General features: G+C 47.0%; 1 protein-coding gene across 1 annotated transcript; it reads left to right on the plus strand.

Annotated features, from left to right (window-relative positions):
• The first annotated feature begins 1,248 nt into the window (after positions 1–1,248).
• Positions 1,249–20,086, plus strand: IL4I1 (interleukin 4 induced 1). The gene is made up of 7 exons (XM_077250178.1): positions 1,249–1,352; positions 2,230–2,450; positions 10,911–11,020; positions 12,835–13,036; positions 13,833–13,898; positions 16,462–16,589; positions 19,190–20,086. The coding sequence occupies exons 1-7, from the start codon at positions 1,340–1,342 to the stop codon at positions 19,971–19,973; spliced, it is 1,524 nt and encodes a 507-aa protein (XP_077106293.1). The 5' UTR covers positions 1,249–1,339; the 3' UTR covers positions 19,974–20,086.
• The last annotated feature ends 222 nt before the right edge of the window (positions 20,087–20,308 follow it).

A 20,308-nucleotide genomic window follows, 5' to 3' on the forward strand; every position in this document is an offset into this window, starting at 1 on the left:
GTTTACAGCAGCCCATTACCGTATGTGTTGAACGGGCTGCTGTAAATGCAGTGTGAACCCAGCCTTACTCTTCATCGTCTATCCTTCCTCTCAAATTACTGTAAAGAATCAACTTTTCTCTCAGTTTCACAGACATGATCAAGGTTCTCTAGTCTATATACAGATACAAAAGTAGAGGACAGAATAAATTTTCTTCAAGAAAGCTATTCTCCTAAGTTATCTAATGATCAGCTGGTTGCTAACTACCTGCCTGTTGTGCCTGGCTCCAACGTCTGCCGGGGCAAAGAGTAACAGACCGCTCCTACCAGCGATTCTGCTGCCTTCTGCTTATGTGACATCAACAGAGCATCGGCTTCTCTTTCCCTGTGCTCTGTCAAATGGGTGCTCCTGCCGATATCATGCCAACTGACAGCCGGCTCCCTGCTGCCTAATTGCAGGGAGTCGGGTGTCAGTCAGCATAATGCTGACAGTCATGGCCCTTTCAAGGGGATGGAGCACACTCAGCAAATTAGGTGGTGCAGGCTGTGCTTGGGAAAACCCACAAAGTCCAATAAGCGAGAAAACAGCCGCACTCTCTCAGGTTATAACTTGCAAAAATGGTGTATTTATTTACACATGTTTGACATTTAAGTATATATACACACACAGCAGGATAAGGGATAGAGTAACGTTTCGACCCTATTCCGGGTCTTTCTCAAACTGAGTTTACTGGTACTGAACGAAAATTTGAGATTTTTGGTTCCAAAGAGGGCTCCTCTTGGCGTGGCGCTGGGTATCCTGCTTCCTGGGATTGTGTTGACACCATATACTTTGCATTCCTGTGTGAACATGCCACATACAGACTATTTTTTTGCACGGGTGCTCCAAGCAGCCAATTCCTGATTGTAGGTTGGTTGCATCGGTATTATTTGCACCTGTGTTTTCGCTATCTTCATTTGGGCCTGGTGCACCCTGGGAAGTGCAATTGTTGGAGGCCTTGAACAGGTAAGCATCCCTGCCTGTGTTCTGGTGTTTTTTTGAGTGTGTTGACACAATGTGTTAATATGTTACTATATATATGTGTAAAATGCCTTCTTTGCATCTCTATCGTTTAAAGATCTAATCATCAAAGATGAAAATGCTAAGTAAATGGAATGTAAATGTTGCCAGAGGTCAGGTACATACCTTATTTTTAATTGCATAGTATAATTGTCAAGTGTCTTATTGTAACAAGCAAAATTGTGCAAAACATCAGAGGTCCCTCCCACTATTCCTGCTATTCCTGGCTGCTGACACTATATATAGGGTGAGCAAAATTACCAAATCAGTATCTTGTGGGCACGACAGATTACGGAAAGACATGGACGGGATTGGTAAGTAGAGTATTTTCCAAAGTTCTTTCTATTTGGTATACTGGCATGGTTATGTAATTTAGAAACTAATAATCATAATAGAGCCAGGAATTATTAATCAATTATTAATTATTACATATTATAATAACATAATATAATTATAAATGGAGATACACATATGTTAGCCATTAGCTGTTTCACTGTGTACTTCCATGTGCATGACTTAATATTGATTTTCATCCTAAAAGGCCTATGTTCCCACTCTGAAGCAAAATGTCATCAGTGACGTCCATTTCAGGGGCAGGGCTAGTCCTTGCTGTACTGAACATGCATTAGCTGTCAAGTCTGACATATGCTTAGTATGAGTGCCCTTCTTTATATACAATATTCTTCTCCATGCACAGTGACAGTGTGCTCCCTTACTGACATTAATATGAAATGACAAACCGACAACAGAGCACACTGTCAGTACACATTGTAAGGAAAGAATGTGTCAAGCAGGGAGAGCATGGACCAGTGAAAGTTGTCTGTTTCAGGGATGGGGCTGGCCTCTGCTCTCCATGTTCTTTCTTTACAATGTGCTGTGATAGTGCGCTGTCTTGCCAGCTCATTACTTCCGATCAGTGCAGGTGACTGAGTGCACTGTCACTGTGCACTGAGGAGACTATCACACATTAAGCAGGGAGCTTTTACTGAGCATGCATCAGAATTGACAACCAACACATGTTCAGTAAAGCAGGAACTAGCCCAGCCCCTGAAATGGATGTCACTGAGTATCCCAGCATGCACTGTGGATTGTCAAACAGAATGTCATCAAAACAGAAAAAAATAAATTTAATGGCCTTGTCTTCTTATATATATTAAATGGCATTACTGTCTCCATCTCTGTTATCCTCAGTATTTCTTCCCCTGGTATTCTGGTTATTGACTGGGAGGGTAAAGACTGATGTGAGCACTTTGGAAGATTGCTTGAAAGACCCTAAATATGAAGACTTACTGGATATTGCCAAAAATGGTCTACCCTATGCCAAACAACATAATAGCAAACACATTGTGATCGTCGGTGCAGGAGTCGCTGGACTCTCTGCAGCCAAAACTTTACAAGATGCCGGACACAGGGTAAGTTGCCTAATAAATAACTCCTATCTTCAACACGATTGTTCAAGATGCTTCTATTAAATCTGGTGGTACACAAGATAGCGTACAGAAGAATATTAGCTCAAATGACGGTTGTCTTTTCCGACACCTCCGTACAGAAGACCAAAATAGTGTAAAACCTAGAAAATCCTGATAAAAAAAGTCACCCAACACATCTGCTAGAGCAAAACGTATTGTTGACGCACATTATGGTAACTCGAAAAGTTGTTGATTCCTTAAAATCGAAAGGGTCAGCAGACCTAAACGGGAAAAAAAATGGAGAAAAGGGCTGTGAAGAACACCCTGTTCCTCCCACGTCACCAATCCGTGACGTCACTGCACAGGCACAGCTCTCCGGCGCCCCCTTTGTCTCTCAGGTCAGTAAGGGAACTGCACCTAGAGCAAATGGCCGCCGGGGAGAATGCCCTGTTACCCACGCTGGGTATTCTAAGATTCACAATCAGAGTAAAAGGATCAGCCCAAAATTAATTTATGATTTAATTGCCTTAAGGGCGCACTAGGTAATTACAAGGAATATACAGTCAAACTATATCAAGAGTTACAGTCAGAGTACAATATAACAATAATAATACAAGGCTTAAAGGTAAAAAGCTGGAGGTCAATTTATTACCAGGTTGAAGGTCGCTTGTGGAAGCCAGGGGGCTCTGCGCTCCACAGGTAGACAGCTTAGTTGCTGGGCAGCCCCCAGAAAGCGTGTGCTTGCCCCCCTCTGACTGGCCTGCCCTCTTTCGTAGTTCCTCAGTTAGTCATCTTCTTCTGTGTGTGTGTCACTCTCCAAGTGTCCCAACTCTTAACCCTGCTGCGACCCTCCCCCTGTAGCTGGGTGGGCTTAGCAATCTCCCCCCCCCTCTGCAACCTTGCAAGATTTATTCCAATATCTAATAAATGGGATAACTTCTCTCAGGATGATCGGATCAGTACACGGGCAGTACCAGCGCCTGTGGTTTGTTCTGCCGGTCGTACAGGGATCAAACCTGGACCCATTCGGTCCCTGTGGGAGGCTGATCTCTATATCTCGGGTTTCAGACCTCCCACGGACATGGGAGTCGCACTGTTAGATGCGCAATTTCTTTAGGGCGAGGGGAATATTTTTTATGAGCCGGTACCTCGGATGATGCGTCCATAATTCACGATTCCATGTTGAAGACGGTTCGACTGGACGGCCATAATAAATGTGTATCCTGTGGCCACTTGACATGCGTGCTATAATTAAGCCCCCAAGCACCTCTAGGTCCCCTGCTGGGGTGGCTTCCTCACTCAGACTTTGAAATGCTATCTGCCTGCCACATTGCGCTCAGCCAATTACCATACTAATAGGAACTTTAGTCATTAGAAAAGGTGGGGGCCAGGAGCACTCCTCTCTGCAGACCTGTGACCAGGAGACAAAATGGAGTCACGCCAATCTCTGTTAGTATACCCGTCCAAGATGGCGGCTGTTCCCTCATTACACCTCCCTGCTTTAGAGGGCGCTAGGGGGCATCACATTCCTGTGTTCCCCCATGCGCCCTTCCGCACCTTTTCCTTGCTGGGACAACCCATCAGCGTTACCATGGTCTCTGCCGCTTCTGTGGCGAATGCTGAAGTGATACTGCTGGAGAGCCAGGCTCCAGCGTAGCAACCTCCCATTTGTCCCAGAGACCGAGTGTAACCAGCTGAGGGGGTTGTGGTCTGTTTCCACGGTGAAGTGGCGTCCGTACAAGTATGGCTGCAGACGCCGCAGGGCCCATACAATTGCCAGACATTCCTTCTCCATCGTGGAATAGGCCACTTCCCTCAGCATGAGCTTCCAGCTCAGGTACAAAATGGGGTGTTCATGTCCCGTAGTGTCGACCTGGCTGAGCACAGCACCGAGGCCAAAGTCATTGGCGTCGGTCTGTACTACGAATGGCCGCGTGAAGTCGGCTGCCTGTAGTACAGGAGAGCTAGACAAGGCGGTTTTGAGCGCCTGGAAAGCTGTCTCACAGGCAACTGTCCAATCGACTGCGACGGGCAGCTTCTTCTTGGTGAGCTCCGTCAGGGGCTTGGCCAGGGTGCTATAGTGTGGAACAAACCTCCTATAGTACCCGGCCGTCCCCAAGAAGGACATCACCTGCTTCTTGGTCCTGGGGGAGGGCCAGGAGGTGATGGCATCCACCTTCCCGGGCTCTGGCTTCAGAGCTCCCCCACCTACCCGGTGTCCCAGGTACTGGACCTCACTCATACCCAGCTGGCACTTTTCCGGCTTAATGGTCAACCCTGCCCTCTGGATCCTCCCTAACACCTGCGCCAGGTGCTGTAGGTGATCCTCCCAGGTGGGACTGAAGATGGCAATGTCATCCAGGTACGCGGTCGCATACCCTTCCAGTCCTTTGAGCAGCGTGTTGACCATCCCCTGAAAAGTGTCAGGGGCATTCTTCATGCCGAAGGGCATCACCGTGGACTCGTACAGTCCAAATGGGGTGATAAAGGCAGAGCATTCCCGTGCCTTAGGGGTCAGGGGAATCTGTCAATATCCCCTGCTCAGATCCATGATGGTCAGGTACTTGGCCCCGGCCAGCTGATCGAGCAGGTCATCGATGCGCGGCATTGGGTACGCATCGGTGACTGTCACAGCATTGAGCCCCCGGTAGTCCACGCAGAACCGCGTAGTTCGGTCCTTTTTAGGGACGAGGACTACAGGCGAAGCCCACGCGCTGTTGGACGCTTGGATCACCCCCAGCTTCAGCATCTCGTCTATCTCTTGGCGCATGTGCTGCTGCACCTCGAGAGAGACCTGATATGCTGAATGCCGGATTGGGGGGTGATTGCCGGTGTCCACATCATGGACGGCTGCCTCAGTCCTTCCGGGCAGGCTGCTGAACAGCTCCCGAAAGGGGTGTAGGGTGACCCCCAGCTGGGAACGTTGGTCCTCCGAGAGCTGGTGGCCAACCCCCACATCCTCAATGGATCCACCCGCCTTGGCTTGGGTGAGCAGATCCAGGAGGGTTTCTACCTCACCTTCCTCCGGGAGGTTGCACACTGGGTGGGCACAAGCCTCCCGCTCATGATGTGCCTTCATCATGTTCACGTGGAAGACCTTCCTCCTTCCACGGGCGTGGTCCAGGGTGACCAGATAGGTGACGGCGTTGAGCTGCTGGTGCACGAGGTATGGACCCTCCCAGGCCGCCTGAAGCTTGTTTTGTGGGACGGGGACCAGTACCCACACCTTTTGACCCACCTGGTAGGTCCTCTCACAAGAATTCTGGTCGTACCACCGCTTCTGGTCAGCTTGGGCCTGGGCCATATTGTCATGCACCAGCCGTGTCAAGGCCGTCATTCTGTCCCGGAAGCGCACAACATACTCAATGGCCGACACTCCAGGGGTGGCCAAATCTCCTTCCCACGCTTCTTTCACCAGAGCAAGGGGCCCCCGTACACGTCGCCCATACAGGAGCTCAAAGGGGGAGAACCCCGTTGAGGCCTGTGGAACCTCCCGGTAGGCAAATAGAAGGTGTGGGAGATACCGCTCCCAGTCTCTCCCGTGGGAGTCGACCAACATCTTAAGCATCTGCTTTAAGGTGCCGTTGAACCGCTCACACAGGCCATTGGTCTGTGGGTGATACGGGCTGGCTACCAGATGTTGCACCTGTATCTGCTTACAGAGAGACTCCATCAGCTGTGACATGAACTGGGTCCCTCGGTCGGTGAGCATTTCCTGGGGAAACCCCACTCTGGAGAAGATCTCCAGTAAAGCAGTGGCCACTTTGTCAGCCCGAATGGATGACAAAGCGACCGCCTCCGGGTACCAAGTGGCATAGTCCACTACCGTTAATATGAAGCATTTCCCGGAGCGACTGGGAGTGGACAGAGGTCCAATGAGATCCACAGCCACCCTCGATAAAGGCTCTTCAATGATGGGCAGAGTTACCAGTGGGGCTTTGGGGTGCCGCCCCACCTTCCCCACCCTCTGACAGGTGTCACACGAACGGCAGTAGGCAATTACCTCGGTCCTCATTCCAGGCCAGTAGAAATGCTGCGCTAGCCTGGCCCTGGTTTTAGCGATCCCTAGGTGTCCGGCCATGGGAATCTTGTGTGCTATCCGCAACAATTCCGCCCTGAACGGATAGGGTACCACTAACTGTCGGTCCCTGGGCCACGCCTCCGGTGAACCCTGCTGAACCGTTACCCGGTATAGCCGTCCCTGGTCCCAGACCACCCACTCGCGGTCTGACTCCCCAGGAGGCTGTGCTGCCTGCTCCTTAAGAGCTTTCAGGCTAGCGTCAGCTTCCAACGCTGCCTGAAATCCCTGACTCGATGTGGCGAGAATGGACGACACTGCCACATCTGCTGTCAGCTCCCTGGGATCTGTCTCCTGGCCGCTGTCTGACTAGGCAGCCACTTGGTCAGAGAGGGGGAAGCCGTCGGACCTCTGCAAGGCTCCTTGGGCTCTGGCGCTCCCACTCCTGGTGACAGCGGCCACGACCGCTGTGCCCACGGGTAGCGCCTGCTTCCCCCCGGCTCCTGACCAAGTCGCCGGGTCAGGCAGACTTCCCTGCTCTCCTGACATCCCGGGTGTGGGGAACTAATGCCCTGGGGTCTTACCTGGTGGCTCCTCTCCTGAGACGCCTCCTGCCCCCATGGCCTGTTCCTCTTCCTGCAGGGGCCCTAGACTCAGCAGGCTGGATTAACTTAGGGGCCCTACACTGCCCATAGCAGCCCCTCCCTCCACCTCTGAGCTCTCCCCTACAGTCTCCTCACCTGTCCTCACTGTGAGCCCTGTGTGTGTGGTGTCAGTGTATGGAGTACCCTCAGGTTTCACTCCCTCCTCCACTGTTGGAGGCACATTCAACACATCAACATTCACAGTAGAGTCATAACATTCTTGGGGAGCCGAACTTGGGGGTTCAGTGGCCACATACTGAGACACTAGCCGCCCCAAATCGGTCCCAAGTAATACATTGGCAGGAATATTTGACGTTACTCCCACCTCCCGCACTCCCCTCCCGGCGCCCCAGTCCAAAAACACCTTGCGACAGGCAGCGCCGGTTCCACGCCTCCAATTCCGGAGACGGAAAGGGTCCTCCCCGGCACCAAGTCTTGAGGGGACACCACCTCAGGACGTACCAGGGTTCGTTCAGCGCCTGTGTCCCACAGTCCCATGACTGCTGAGCGGCCGATAGTGACGGTTTGATAATTGTCCAGGGACCTCCCACCACCCCCTCCCACACATAAAACAGTGGACGGTTTCGGGGACAGGGATGGGGCCTTAAGACGCTGGGGACATACAGCCTTGAAGTGTCCCAGCTGGTTGCAGTGATGACAACGTCTGGGTTCTGCGCCTGGCCTGGAGAGGGCAGCAAGGGGGTACACTTCTTGCACTCTGGGGGCTGGGGAAACAGGGGCAGGATTGGGCTTACCCCCTCTCCAGGAGCTGCTGTCAGGCTTCTTCGGCTCCGGCGCCCTGTTATTGGCATACTCGTCTGCCAGGGCGGCTGTAGCAGAAGCCCCCTTCGGTTTCCGGTCACGGAGGAACTGCTGGAGGTCCTCTGGGCAGTTCCACAAGAACTGCTCCGTGACAAACAGTTCCTGGATCTCCTGGCGGGTGGTGAGCGCTAGACCCGAGGTCCAGTGCTCTGCAGCTCTCAGCAACGCCCGCATGTGGTCGGTCCAGGTGTCCTTTGGGCCGCGCTGCAGGCTCCGGAACTTCTTGCGGTAGGACTCCGGGGTGAGGTTGTAGTGCTGGATCAGGGCCCGCTTGATGCTGCTGTAGTCCTGCTCTGCCCCGGCAGGTAAGTCCCCCAAAACTTCCAGGGACTTACCCCTCAAACAGGGGGTCAGGTATCTTGCCCACTGAGCCGGTGCCAGATGGTGTTGAAGGCAGGTCCTTTCAAAGGCCAGCAAGAAGGAATCCAGGTCTCCATCCTTCTCAAGCAGAGGGAAGTCCTCGGCACGGACTTTGGAAGCCCTGGACTCTGGTGGTGCTGGGGCGTCCAGCGGGAGCCCGTGTTGAGCCATCTCCAGTCGGTGCTGGCGCTCCGCTGCTCTCTCTGCCGCTGCTTGCTCCGCTGCCCGCTCTGCAGCTTTCTCTGCCTGCTCCGCTGCCTCACTGCGTTCTGCACGCTCTTGCTCCGCCGCTTCACGGTGTTCTGCACGTTCGGCCTCCGCTGCCTTCTCTGCAGCTGCCATGAGTCTCATATAGGCGTCTTCATTACCCGCCTCGAGACGTGCCACTGCCGCTGCAACAAGGGCCTCTGATGTGGACAGTCTGGGGTGGGTAGGTGGTAGGTAGTCCCTTGCCGGACTAAGCATGGGTGGCTGGCTCCTTGGGGAGTCTGGGCTGAGCTCCCCCTCGCCTTGAACAGTAAAGTCCACCACCACCTCCTCATCGACCATAGCACTGGCCTGCGCCCTCACTGCACTCCTGGTGCCATCCGCCATTTTTGGAACCTCTGATTACTGACACAGCTGAAACCCCCGACCTTGCACACAACTTATTATATCTACACTCTGACCGTCTAGTGCTGGGCTGACCTTAAGACCCCAGCAGTGAAAGTTACCACTGGTAGTCTTTAGTGTCTGGGAGTAGGGGTCCCACGCACACTATTACTCTGTTCCCACCCGCTGCCACCAATGTGAAGAACACCCTGTTCCTCCCACGTCACCAATCCGTGACGTCACTACACAGGCACAGATCTCCGGCGCCCCCTTTGTCTCTCAGGTCAGTAAGGGAACTGCACCTAGAGCAAATGGCCGCCGGGGAGAATGCCCTGTTACCCACGCTGGGTATTCTAAGATTCGCAATCAGAGTAAAAGGATCAGCCCAAAATTAATTTATGATTTAATTGCCTTAAGGGCGCACTAGGTAATTACAAGGAATATACAGTCAAACTATATCAAGAGTTACAGTCAGAGTACAATATAACAATAATAATACAAGGCTTAAAGGTATAAAGCTGGAGGTCAATTTACCAGGTTGAAGGTCGCTTGTGGAAGCCAGGGGGCTCTGCGCTCCACAGGTAGACAGCTTAGTTGCTGGGCAGCCCCCAGAAAGTGTGTGCTTGCCCCCCTCTGACTGGCCTGCCCTCTTTTGTAGTTCCTCAGTTAGTCATCTTCTTCTGTGTGTGTGTCACTCTCCAAGTGTCCCAGCTCTTAACCCTGCTGTGACCCTCCCCCCTGTAGCTGGGTGGGCTTAGCAATCTCCCCCCCTCTGCAACCCTGCAAGATTTATTCCAATATCTAATAAATGGGATAACTTCTCTCAGGATGATCGGATCAGTACACGGGCAGTACCAACCCCTGTGGTTTGTTCTGCCGGTCGTACAGGGATCAAACCTGGACCCATTCGGTCCCTGTGGGAGGCTGATCTCTATATCTCGGGTTTCAGACCTCCCACGGACATGGGAGTCGCACTGTTAGATGCGCAATTTCTTTAGGGCGAGGGGAATATTTTTTATGAGCCGGTACCTCGGACGATGCGTCCATAATTCACGATTCCATGTTGGAGACGGTTCGACTGGACGGCCATAATAAATGTGTATCCTGCGGCCACTTGACATGCGTGCTATAATTAAGCCCCCAAGCACCTCCAGGTCCCCTGCTGGGGTGGCTTCCTCACTCAGGCTTTGAAATGCTATCTGCCTGCCACATTGCGCTCAGCCAATTACCATACTAATAGGAACTTTAGTCATTAGAAAAGGTGGGGGCCAGGAGCACTCCTCTCTGCAGACCTGTGACCAGGAGACAAAATGGAGTCACGCCAATCTCTGTTAGTATGCCTGTCCAAGATGGCGGCTGTTCCCTCATCACAAGGGCATCTTGGATGAAAATTTCTGCATAAACTAAACTATACAAGCAGCTTGATTTTTTATATTTGTTAGATGTTTGTTATATATTTTTTTAATTACATGTTCTTATATCTGCTGCACGTCACTACGACTAAGATGTTAAGATGCTGAAACGCGTCGGCTCATAAAATCGCAATTTTTAAAAAATGAAGAATTAATAAAACGTTATGGCCCGGTTTATCATTTGTTGGATTTTTATAAAGTCACTTTTCTATTTTGTCTTGTATTTACTGATGTTTATTGCGCCAAATTCATCACAACGCCTCCTATAATTCATGAAAGAAAGAGCTTCTTCCCTTGTCATTCCATTTCTTTTGAGACTTTTGAGCAGAAAGTCGGATCGTTTTTTCAAATGCCGAAAAAAAAAAAAAGATGTTGAATTTTGGAAAAGAGCCATAAAACTATACTAGTTTTAGGTCCTTTGTGCTCTCTGAAAGTCATACTGTCCCACTAGCTTAGAGTCCTGGGACTGCGACCGACTTTCACATGAAAAGTACTCAGATCATGGTCCTCAACTTCATGCATTGGTCACATACTTAAATAAATAATCTCCATACATTATGCGGTTGAAAAGCAAAGTCAATGTCACATGCTCCATACGTTATACTTCATATGGCAGGTGACGGTCCTGGAAGCCGACAGCCGCGTTGGAGGTCGCGTGAGGACACACAGAGATCAAGAGGGCTGGTATGCAGATTTGGGACCCATGCGTCTGCCCGAGACTCACAGGTATCAGTTATTACTTGACTCCTGTAGCTCATAGTGCTGCGTATACCATATATGACCTACAGTGGGGGTCTGAAAATGTCTTTGGTGTCTCAACATTTTGACCTAGGAAAATAAAGAAAATGCATCTAGGTCATGTAACATACACTCTGAAATGAATTATATATTTTATGCAAAGTTTATCGAATATTTTTGAAGGTACTTCTTAAGATAACCATATTGAACTTGCATATCGATTTTCTTCAACCCTTCTCATCAGAAGATGCTCCTGTTTCGGTGTTAGTTTCTATGGTCAACCTGGACGTCTCCGTGAGATGGTTTCAGTTCCATCAATCTTTGTTCCATTTTTGTATCACTTTTGCTTTTGTAAAGCTTTGTTGATCTTCTTGTAGCCTTCATGTTTCTTGTGTACAGAAATTATTTTCTTTCTCAGGGCATTTCTCTTCCATGTGGTGCTATTGCTGACAGCATACAATGGGAAAGGGTTTTCTTTGTTAAGTAACATCGTTTTCTTGTCACCAGTATGCTGGACACCTGTGTAATGAATATTAGACTTACCTGTGGTTGAATTCTTGTTCATTAGAATTTTGTAGTCTAAATTTTAACTTTGCTTCTAAGAATTTTATTGGGACATACTAATTTTTGTGGCATGATTTTTAATTTGTTATTTTTTTGGCTTACAAAATAACAAATCTTATTTGCAATTAAGGAGAGTATTGTATCCCATAGAAAATGTTGATTTTGAAAGGAAACTAAACGATTTTGACAAATCTATTGGGGTGTGCTCATGTATGCAAAGCAATGCATGTTCATGTGAAACAGTAGACGACTGAGAATAGTGGGTGGAGGGGGATGCAGCTGCAGTATTTCTTTGAAGCAGCATAGTGGAAAAGCCTCCCCACTGAGCAGGGTGTCCCTCTGCCCCTTTATGGTTTTTGGACTGCATGATGCATTAAACAGTCACATGTTTCAGATGGATGATGATTGCATGAAGATGATGTTCCATTAGTCATTAATTAGACTTTGACATAGTGCTTGAAGAAAATCTTCATTAAAAAAATCTATATTTTTTTAACTTACCTAAGCTGAGAAATCAGCAATCAGCTGTGATCTGGGGGTTTGCTTGGAAATAAGTGTTTCATTTCCTTGCAGCGCCACCACAGGTGGAAATAAGGATTACACGGAGACAATTCAAATCAATGGTTTCTCGGTGTGATGCAAAACAGGACAGGTCCTCCAGCACAAAAGACGCTTTTGGAACCAATTAGCCAATAGATCGGCATCCTGAACAAGGGACTTCTTCTTAAAATATATGAAAATATGTTGTTTTCCTTTATATTGGGTAATTGAAAATTATAGTTCTATGGTCAGATGCTAAATATTTGTAGACCACATAATCCCAAACGATATGGGGGTCAATGGTAAATGCTTTTTTTTCAGTGAAAACAATTTATCATCCATAAGATAGTGAGAACTTGATAATTGGTGGTGGGCTGAAAGCCATGACCCGCGCCAATCGGCAGAAGGGGACACTTTGACCTCCATTAGAATATAGTGGCAGTGACCGCTGATTCATTCATTTTCTTTGGGGCTGTCGAAAGCTACCCTTGGCTTTTTCCAGAAGACCCAAAGAAGATGAATGGAGTTTTGGTCGGGTGTCCAACCTGATTCTCTATTTTGTAACTGGGATAAAAGTATTCAGTCAATGACACAATTCCCCAACTGGTGCTGGTTCCAGTGATTGGACCCCCACCGATCGGTGATGACTTGTTTTCCTGAGACAACCCCATGAATTATGCCTCTGTTCCCTCTTACAGGATTGTACGGGAGTATGTTAGGCAGTTCGGCCTGAACTTGAGACCTTTTATTTCATCAGATGAAGATAATTTTTATCTGTTCAACAACATCAGACAAATGTCTAAAGACGTGGCGAAGAATCCAAATCTGTTTGGATTTAATCTAACATCAGCGGAAAAAGGCAAATCTTTAGATGATCTGTATAATCCGCTGTTATACAAGGTGTGTTCACTTTAATGGGGCGGCTATGGGGGGCGGACGGTGTCTGCTCTTCCAAAGACCTATTTAGGGGTAACTCATAAGAAGTGCAGTCCTTTTTTGACCATATGGATGTTCTTGAGTTTTCCAAGCATTGATAAACATGTGGGGGATGTCTAAAATTCAACAGAACCTAAGGGTATACTAGACCTCCACCATGGCCAAACTGGGACTGAAATTCAGCCCTGGCATTTGAAATCACACAGGCCCATGCTTTCCCCATCCCCAAACACCAGATGGAATATATTATTAATATTACCCTGGATGGAGGCAAGCAATATTTACTAGAAGATCAATATTTCTAATAATACCCGCGACGTTGTGCTCCATCAGGCAAGCAATATTTACTACAAGACCAATATTTCTAATAATACCCGCGACGTTGTGCTCCATCAAAACTCTTAACAGTATGGGTATCTTGAGAACACTGATTCTGTTAACAACGTAGCAGACAAGGCGGATCATGACCAAATAGGCCCTTCTGGCATTTGCCAGAATTGCCAGATGGCCAGTCCGGCCCCGGCCTCCACCATGTTGTGTGCAGCCACCTAAGAAAGCATAGTATCATATCAGACATATATATGTATATAGTAGATATAGACTGTAGCAGCCAAGAATGTCCTACCCTGGTCACTCATGTATCCAGTGTCTTCTGCTATGCAAAGGGAATATCCTCATATAGATGATAGGTGGGTGAGATGGGCAACATATTGACCGTACTGGTGTTACAATCCAAACTGATCATATTCATCTTTTTCAGGTCATCAAAAAAGCAAAAGGCAATTGCTCTGAAATGCTGAATGAATTTGACCGCTCTTCCAAGCAGGTATTACAAGTCATTGATCAAAAATATATAATATTCTATGTAGACGGGAAGAGGAGGAGCTAAAGGCAGAGCTCCTCCCCCTCTGGTTGACATAGAATCTTATCAGCACCAACTGTCATCTCCTATCTCAGTAATAGAATAATCTGTCTTCACTGAATGCAGATTTTACCCTTAAATTGAGAATTTGGAAATTGAAAAATCAGTCCTGGAGGAGAAAGCAGCAGATTTCACTGATAAGATATATGACAAAGTTTCTTATTATTTTGTGCGCTATTGATTTATGAAATAAAAATTAAAATAGCGGTTACACTTTAATGGTTGGGGTTACTTAAGACACATTTTTTGTGTATCATTATCACCATCATGAGTATTTTACATACTCGTGATGGTGATAATGATACACAAAAAATGTTGCAGACTTCACTACACAGAAAGTAAAATATTTAGAATTGAGAGTCCTCAGTGGTTGATACCTTTTAATGGCTAACTGAAAAGATGGTAACAAATTGCAAGCTTTCGAGACTACACAGGTCTCTTCATCAGGCAAAGACTAAAAGAAATTCTGTAGAATCACATATTTATGCACAACATAGCATAGAAAAAAAAAAGAGGAAACACCATGGATAAGACAGGTGACATGAAGCAGAATTACCATGAGTGATAAACAGTTATGTCCATAGATATTGGGCCAGTTCTTAGATAAGGTCCTTAGATAAGGTGAAGATGCCAGTGCATGAGTATGTGACCCAGGGCTTACATTTAAAGCACCACTCCAGCACTGAAAAAAAAAAAAAAGCTGGAGTGGTGCTTTAAAGACGTTATTTCATTTTTTTAACTATGGGCTTAAGAAATAATAGACCGGTTCTGAGTGGTCATTGTCGGCAAATCTGCTCTTTCACGTCAACAGAGCAGCTCTTCCGGGCTGCTCTGTTGACAGGGTGTGAATTATGGCATCATTCTGATTGACAACTAGCGGCTCCCCGCAGTTAGGCAGCGGGGAGCTGTGTTGTGAATTCCGTTCTGGAGCTCCCTCCTGTGGTTGCTAATGGTATTTTTGTGAGTTCTGCCCTTGGGCTCCCTCTGGTGGTTTTGAGTGGAACTGCTGCTCCTTTAGGTGGCTGTAGCAGCTGCCTTCACTAATCGCCTTGCCTGGGTTTGTTATTTAAACCTGCTCTGGGCTTTAGTTCATGCCAGCTGTCAATGTTCTTGGTTGGATTTGGTTCTCTCCTTGGATTTCTCATATGGCCTGTCCTTGTCAGCAAAAGATAAGTTTTTGCTAGTCCTTGTTTGTCCATTTGTTTTGGACTTTATTGCTCTGCAAATATGTCTCTTTTTGTCCAGCTTGTCACTATGTCATATTCAGGCTAGCTGGAAGCTCTGGGAAAGCAGATTTGCCCCTCCACACCGTGAGTCAGTGTGGAGTTCATTTTTGTAAACTCTGCGTGGATTTTGTAGTTTTTAATACTGACCGCACAGTATCCTTTTCTCTCTGTCTATCAAGTTTAGTATTGGCCTCCTTTGCTGAAACCTGATTTCATTTCTGTGTACGTCATTTCCCTCTCCACTCACAGTCAATATTTGTGGGGGGGCTATCTTTCCTTTTGGGGTTTTCTCTGAGGCAAGATAGCTTTCTATTTCCTTCTTTAGGGGTAGTTAGTTCTTAGGCTGTGAAGAGGTGTCTAGGGAGAGTCAGGAACATCCCACGGCTATTACTAGTGTCGTTGTTAGGATTAGGGACTGCGGTCAGTAGAGATACCACCTTCTCAGAGCTCGTCCCATGTTGTGTTTTAGCCACCAGGTCATATCAGTGCGGCCTCTTAACCACCAGGTCATAACAGAGCTGGCTACCAATCAGCATGACGTCGACAGCAATGCCCCATCAACAGAGCACAGTGGATGAGAATCTGCTGCTCTGTCAATGTTATGTCAGTGGAAGTTACAGAATCGTCGGCAGGAGCGGTTTGTAACTGCTCTGTGCTGGCAGAGATTGGCACAACATGCAACAACCTGCCTGTTAGTTCTTAGGCCTAAAGTTAAAAAAAAATAAAACCATTCCAGATAACCCCTTCAACGTTGAAGAACTTGGCAAAATTTAACAAACCAAATCCCCGCTGACTTCACATGGGCCACAGCCAGGACTCACACAGTCCTCCTCAATTGCTAATACCTTTCCTATCGATTTCTAAGTGGATGTTCCTTCTAGAGCAGTCCCATTGTTTCCGAATACTTTGACATTGGCACGGTAGCTTGCTGTCCCCCCCATCTTCACTGGTACCCAGTACTTGGGGCATCTTCCCATGCCCCTATATAACTTCTTGCTCATACTTTATTTAGCACAATCTTGTATTTAGAGTTGGGCTTTTGCTTCTGCCAAGTTCTGTCTGTCTGGATCAGTTGGTTTTGGCCTTGGTCCCGTCATGTCTGCTAAGCTATTCTGGAGCTAGAAATCTGAACATGTAGTTTGATTGCAGAGAAAGTTGAGAATTGCAGACCTTGACGCTCAGCAGAAGCTGGTTGTGGATGGTTTGGTGTTCATCTACTGTTTTTTGCTTCTTTTGAACAGTCTTTCCTGGTGGACGAAGGACATCTAAGCGCAGGAGCGATTGAAATGCTTGGACACTATCAAAATGCTAATGGAAACTTCTACATCTCCTTCATCGAATCAGGACTGACTTTGATTAATAACAGAAGGTACCGGTTGTTCCAATTCTTCGTCAATGTCAGATGAGCCATGGTTGTGTGTCCTGTCCGTCCAACTGTGATTGACCAAATAACAATGTTTAAGGCTTCAATGAGCATTGATGATCTTAGATCTGTCCAAGACGACAAGAAATATCTAGAACTTCTCCATGAGTCCGATTGAGAGGATTCTGGAACTGTCATAGCCGACTTTCCTCACTTTATTCAAACATCTTAAAAGTCATGTTTTTAATTCAGGCTTCCAAAATTTTCCAAAGTCATAGCAAGACTTCTTCTCAACTTGTAACTAAGTATTCTGACAGCAAGACACAGCGGATATTGTTACCCCCCAACCCTTCCCCAATGGTTGGCTATTTAGCCGCCCCATACACATTAGACTAATCTCAGCAGGACAAGTCAATAATGATAGTTCGGCTGCCAGTCTAATGTGTATGGGTGCCCTTTAGAATTAATGATCGGGGGAGTTAAGGATCCAACATGTTCAGTTTCGAACTGCCGATCCTTTTGTTCTCCAAGAAATAAGTCGCCACTAGTGTTGAGCGATACCGTCCGATACTTGAAAGTATCGGTATCGGAAAGTATCGGCCGATACCGGCAAAATATCGGATCCAATCCGATACCGATACCCGATACCAATACAAGTCAATGGGACTCATGTATCGGACGGTATCCCTGATGGTTCCCAGGGTCTGAAGGAGAGGAAACTCTCCTTCAGGCCCTGGGATCCATATAAATGTGTAAAAGAAAGAATTAAAATAAAAAAATAGGGATATACTCACCCTCTGACGCGCCCTGGACTTTACCGCCGTAACCGGGAGCCTTCTTTGCTTCAAATGCGCGCGTTTTCTTCATTCCGTGACGTCACGGCTTGTGATTGGTCGCGTGCCGCCCATGTGGCGGCGACGCAACCAATCACAGCAAGCCGTGACGTAATTTTAGGTCCTTCAGGATTTTAAAATTACGTTCCGGCGTTGTGATTGGTTGCGTCGCGGTCACATGGGCGACGCACCCAATCACAAGCCGTGACGTCACGGGAGGCTGGACACGCGCGCATTTTAAAATGCACGCGTCTCCTGCCTCCCGTGACGTCCCGGCTTGTGATTGGTCACGTCGCCCATGTGACCGCGACGCAACCAATCACAACGCCGGAACGTAATTTTAAAATCCTTAAGGACCTAAAATTACGTCACGGCTTGCTGTGATTGGTTGCGTCGCCGCCACATGGGCGGCACGCGACCAATCACAAGCCGTGACGTCACGGAATGAAGAAAACGCGCGCATTTGAAGCAAAGAAGGCTCCCGGTTACGGCGGTAAAGTCCAGGGCGCGTCAGAGGGTGAGTATATCCCTATTTTTTTATTTTAATTCTTTCTTTTACACATTTTTACATTAATGTTGTTTCGATACCGATACCCGATACCACAAAAGTATCGGATCTCGGTATCGGAATTCCGATACCCGCAAGTATCGGCCGATACCCGATACTTGCGGTATCGGAATGCTCAACACTAGTCGCCACTAGAGATGTCTGGCAGGAGCTCTTTAATATTGTCAAGCGAAATAGCTGTCAGCTGAACGATCGTTCTGTGGAACCCATATAATGCGTGCGGGAGGGTTTATGCTATTGTGGAGCTAAAAAATTGAAGATATAAAGGATGGATGGATGGATGAATAGAATGATGGATATTTAGAGAGATGATGTATAGAGAGATGGATGGATGTATCAATAAAGGGATGGATGAATTTATAGAAGGATGGATATATAGAGAGATGGATGGATGTATAGAGAGATGGATATATAGATGGATGTATAGAGGGATGAATGTATAGAGAGATGGATGGATGTATATAGAGAGATGGATATATAGAGAGATGGATATGTAGAGAGATGGATGGATGTATAGAGAGATGGATATATAGAGAGATGGATGGATGTTATAGAGAGATGGATATATAGACAGATGGATGTATAGAGGGATGGATGTATAGAATGAAGGATGGATGAATATATAGAGGGATGAATGGATGAATGGAAATATATAGAGATGGATGGATGTATAGAGGGATGGATATATAGACAGATGATGTATAGAGAGATGGATGTATAGAAGGATGGATGAATAAATAGAGGGATGAATGGATATATACAGATGGATGGATGTATACTGTAGAAAGAGGGATGGATGGATGGATGGATGGATGGATGGATGGATGGATATAAAAAGGAATGATAGAGGGATGGATATATAGAGAGATGGATGGATGTATAGAGGGATGGATATGTAGAGAGATGGATGGATTTATAGAAGGAAGGATGGATGAATGGATATATAGAGATGGATGGATGGATGTATATAGAGAGGGATGGATATAAAAAGGATGGACAGATGGATGGATGAATGAATATATATAGAGATGGATGGATGGATGTATAAAGGGATGGATGTATATATAGAGGGATGGATGAATGGATTTATAGAGGGTGGATGGATAAAGGGATGGATGGATGGAAGGGTGGATGGATAATATTTGTAACATCTTAGTTGTTTGTGGGTCAAAAAATTAAAAACTTCTACTTTATTTATTTAATAGGTTAGATGAGATTATCGGCGGTTTCGAGCAGTTGCCCTTAGCATTTGCTAGTAGGCTAAAAAACATCATCAAGCTAAACACCACTGTAGTCAAAGTTACGCAAGGAAAAAAGAAGATAGATGTCCAATATCGGAGAACCAATTCCTCAGATCTGACCAGCCTATCTGCAGACTATGTCATCATCACTGCCACTGCCAAGGCCACCAGACTTATGGATTTCAGCCCTCCTTTGAGTAATCAGAAGTCCAACGCTTTGAGTTTCGTTCACTATACAAGCGCCACAAAGATTTTCCTGAGCTGCAATGAGAGGTTTTGGGAGAAGGATGGAATAGTGGGTGGCATAAGTTCTACTGATCGACCATCTCGTTACATCTACTACCCAAGTCATAACTTCACCAATGGAAGAGGTGTCCTGCTGGCGTCATACACTTTAGAAGAAGATTCACTGTTCTTTCTGTCACTCAGTGATGAAAAATGTGTTGATGTTGTCCTGGAAGACTTGTCCATCATCCACCGGAGACCAAAAGAGGAGCTGAGAAAACTCTGCCCAAAGTCAGTGGTGAAGAAGTGGAGCCTGGATCCATATTCCATGGGGGCATTTGCTTATTTCACACCCTATCAGTTTGGAGATATGTACGAAGATTTATCCAAACCAGAAGGAAGAATTTTCTTTGCTGGGGAACACACTTCATTTCCTCATGGCTGGATTGACTCGGCTATTCAAAGTGGCCTGAACGCAGCATGGGATGTTCACAAACTCTCCATCATTCCTATCCATTATTGATCACCTTGTATAGCCTCATATACATGTAGAAATACAATATAATCCATGGAATAGACGTGGCCATAGATGGCTGATGACTGGGGAACATCTGCCGCTTATGTGGATCGGTTAGAGACGTTCATGGCCATCTTTGTAGTGTCCTGCTAAATGCGGACGTCGATGGATGTCTTGGTCTTGCACGCAGGACAGCACCTTTCTTCTGATATATGGACACAAGCAATTGTTACCATCCACCCTTCGTGTCTCCCCTATTTCCTTATAGATTGTTAGCTTGCAAGCAGGGCCCTCACTCCTCTTGGTATCTGCTGTTATGTGATTATTGTTATCTGTAATGT

The sequence above is a fragment of the Ranitomeya variabilis genome, chromosome 4, assembly GCF_051348905.1.
Source record: "Ranitomeya variabilis isolate aRanVar5 chromosome 4, aRanVar5.hap1, whole genome shotgun sequence".
NCBI classification, from domain to species: Eukaryota; Metazoa; Chordata; class Amphibia; order Anura; family Dendrobatidae; genus Ranitomeya; species Ranitomeya variabilis.